The 3259-nt window shown below is 33.5% G+C and overlaps 1 protein-coding gene across 1 annotated transcript; it reads right to left on the reverse strand.

The window, feature by feature from the left end:
• Window positions 1-470: 470 nt before the first annotated feature.
• On the reverse strand, window positions 471-2909 carry LOC145558027 (ethylene-responsive transcription factor ERF118-like). The gene is made up of 3 exons (XM_081619184.1): window positions 2828-2909; window positions 2229-2464; window positions 471-2078 (listed from the first exon to the last, which is right to left on the reverse strand). The coding sequence occupies exon 3, from the start codon at window positions 1877-1879 to the stop codon at window positions 875-877; it is 1005 nt and encodes a 334-aa protein (XP_081475310.1). The 5' UTR covers window positions 1880-2078; window positions 2229-2464; window positions 2828-2909; the 3' UTR covers window positions 471-874.
• Between the last annotated feature and the right edge of the window lie 350 nt (window positions 2910-3259).

Genomic DNA, 3259 nt, shown 5'->3' on the forward strand with positions numbered 1-3259 from the left:
ATTTTGGTAATCACTTCATAACCATTTCCTATTTTTAAGATTTTGTTGATGAAAACAAGTGGGATTTTATTTCTTTCAGAAAAAGGTGGGGTTTTATTAAGCATTTTCTAATTTGATCCTTTTGCAAAATTACATGTAAATATGTAATACGGAGTATAATAAATACGACTATACGAGTAATTAATTAAAAATACGAAGCAAATAAAAAACGCCGAGGAATGATATGAAATTACAGTCACATAATAAAATACTGGAGTGGTACCAGTAGCAACCAAAACAATTTTATTCTCAAATCCCGCCTACAGAATCCAACTGAAAAGACCTTTGAGAATAAAGCCACTCAATATAAAAGCTTATGTTCCTTTAATTTAGATTCTCAATTCAACAAGAATCAAATCCAAAAATAAAAATTCAACGCAAATAATATACTGACTAAATTAAAGAATAACAAATAAAATTAATAGCATAAATAAATTCAAACTTGCTTATTATTATTCATGCATATAATAAGATACTGAAAATGAGCATTATATGATAATAACATTTTTATGGATGATATAAGCATTGTTTGTTTCCTAGAGGAAGATGAACAACAATGGACTGCTCTAACAGCACAGGAAAACCCATTGAATTCATCTCCCACTTTTACATCAAAAAAGAAGCTCATTTCTTGCTCACTTACATCTTTGATACTCACTCAATAACAAGATTTAAACTCGAAAATTCGAAAATTAAACAGAAAACCAGATCTTAAGAGTGTGTTTTCATTCAAGCTCTTAAGATCTGTTTATCAAAACTGCTTACTTCCCTATATAATACGAAGTAGTTCTTCTATAGATTAGCTAGTACTCTCTCTACTAGTTACTACTACTAATTAATTACTCGCTACAAAACTTAGTGGCTGCGGTGCAGCTGCTGTTGCTGCTGCAGCAACGTTCCGGGGTTCTTCAATCCAGGTAAACTCCTCGTTACTCAAGTTAAAATCGAACTCGAACCCAGGTAGATCAGATGGCTCGAGGGAATCGAACCCATGAACTTCGAGGCCATTGAATGCATCAAAGTCTGCAAAGATATCACCAAAATCATTAAACATGAGGGACGAATCGAGCTCCATTTGTAAGTCGAAATCACTGCGTTGGAATTCCTCTTCGATTGAGCTCATTACAGGAACAATGTCATCAGACTCCTTAACATCAATGCCAACAGACTCAACACATTTACTCTTTCCAATTTCAATATCAACTGTACTGTCAACATTGCTGGTTAATTTAATCTGCGATGCAGAGGTATCGATTTCGAGCACTGAGGCAGGAGAGTTATGCGATACAACACTCTCCGAATCCTCGGAAACAGCAGGGTTTTGCACTGCAGTAGCAGCAGAACAAGAAGCATTCTGGCTTTTCTCAGCCATCAGAATCTGAAATTCAATTCTCTTTTGTTCATAAGCCAGTGCAGCTTCTTCAGCAGTATTGTAAGTTCCCAACCAGATTCGATCCCCTCGAATCGGGTCTCGAATCTCCGCTGCCCATTTCCCCCATTTCCTCTGCCTCACACCCTTATACTTCGATGAAGCGGGTTTTCGAGTGGTAGAGGATTTATCAGACGACTTTCTTTTCCTCTTACAACCATTGTTATCATCTTGGCAAGAACTCTCAGTTTCGGCAACCGGGTTGTTAAAACCCGTATTTACGGGCAGGATAATCTCTTGGACTATCCGTTTTTTAGACCCAGATGGTCTTTTTCTCCTGTTTTCACTCTCATCATCAGATGAAGAATCAGTCATATCCGGATCAAGGCAATAAATTCGGACTTTTTTCAGTGTTTTGGGTTTGCTGTAAAACAATTTCTGAGTCAACATTGGATTCTGAAGGTCAGCCATTTCTTCTGGGTTAAGATCAAACTCCAAAAACCCAGAAAATTTTAAGGATTCAAAGAATTTTTAAGAAAATAAAGATTTATGTAAAAAAGGTGGAAGTAAATTAGGCAAAAATCAAGTGAGAGACACTCTTAAAAAGATGAATAAATCTATGAATCTTTTTATGTGAAAACCCCCAAAACACTCTACTCCAGAACAAGTCCTGCAAAACAAAAAATTAAAACACATCAAAAACCATAAACCCTAAAAATTCATAAACCCAGAAAAAATCAAAACTCAAATAACAGCAAAAATCTCAGAAATTAAAACACGGGTATTGAAATTAAAGCATAAAGAAGAAAAACCCAGTTACCTTTTGGGCCTCAAACGCATCGAAACGGGTGAAAATCCGGGTATAGAACTCTGCTGAGATGAACAGCAGAGAAGAAATTGCATAAAGTGAGCAAAAAAAAGTGAGTAAAATTGATAAGAGAGCTTCAATGAAGGAGCCCCAAACACTACCAAATCTGACTTAGCAGACATAAATCTTCTCAATCTCTTCTTCCCTGAAAAACCCTCTTTTACAGAGTCTTTCTCTCTCTAAAACCTCTGCAAAAATGAAGAGAGAGAAAGTGAAGAAAAAGATTAGATAGAATGAACCAAATTGATGATATATAGACGACTTGTTTTACTTTTTTTTCTATGAGATTAGGAATCTATGGCTGTCAATCTCTCTCTATAATATGACAAAGATCTATCAATTTTTGAACAGTGAAAAAAGAAAGTTTTAGAGAGAGAGTGTGAAAAATGGGTTTATGAAGAAGAAGACGATTGAAAGATGCAGAAAATATGCATAGAAATTTGAGTACTAAATTTATAAAATTGTAAAAATATTAAATAAAAAAGGGATCTTTGGAAAACTCGTGAATTAATTTAAAGAATTAAGAGTAAAAAAATGAATAAAAATTGTACCTTTCAGAGTATTTCTCTCTCTAGTGGGTGGCGTTTGGTCTGTTGGTTTTTCTGGGCTTCACTCTTCCCAAGCAGTCAAAATGGCATTAAATAGAGGTGGGCGAGTGATTAAATAGAGAGCTTTTTTATTTTCAACTTTTTAAAATTTTAATTTAATTTAATTAATTTTAGTTAAATTTTTGAAAATGTTAAGTCGGTTATTGTAAATCAGGAATGAGATAAGCTGATTACACTTGTCTCCGATTTTTATTGCTTAAAATGATGATTATTTTTTTTTTTTAAAATCTTTTTTTTTTATTTGGTAAACTGTAATTTAGATCTTTAGTTACCATATATTTGAGCTGTCAATCTGTCAAATATTTAAGGAGTGTTTTATGCGGAAAATAAAAGTTGTTAAATTTTATTTTTTTACAATATTATTTACTCTAATCT

The sequence above is a fragment of the Chenopodium album genome, chromosome 1 (genome assembly GCF_948465745.1).
Source record: "Chenopodium album chromosome 1, dcCheAlbu1.1, whole genome shotgun sequence".
Lineage (NCBI taxonomy): Eukaryota > Viridiplantae > Streptophyta > Magnoliopsida > Caryophyllales > Amaranthaceae > Chenopodium > Chenopodium album.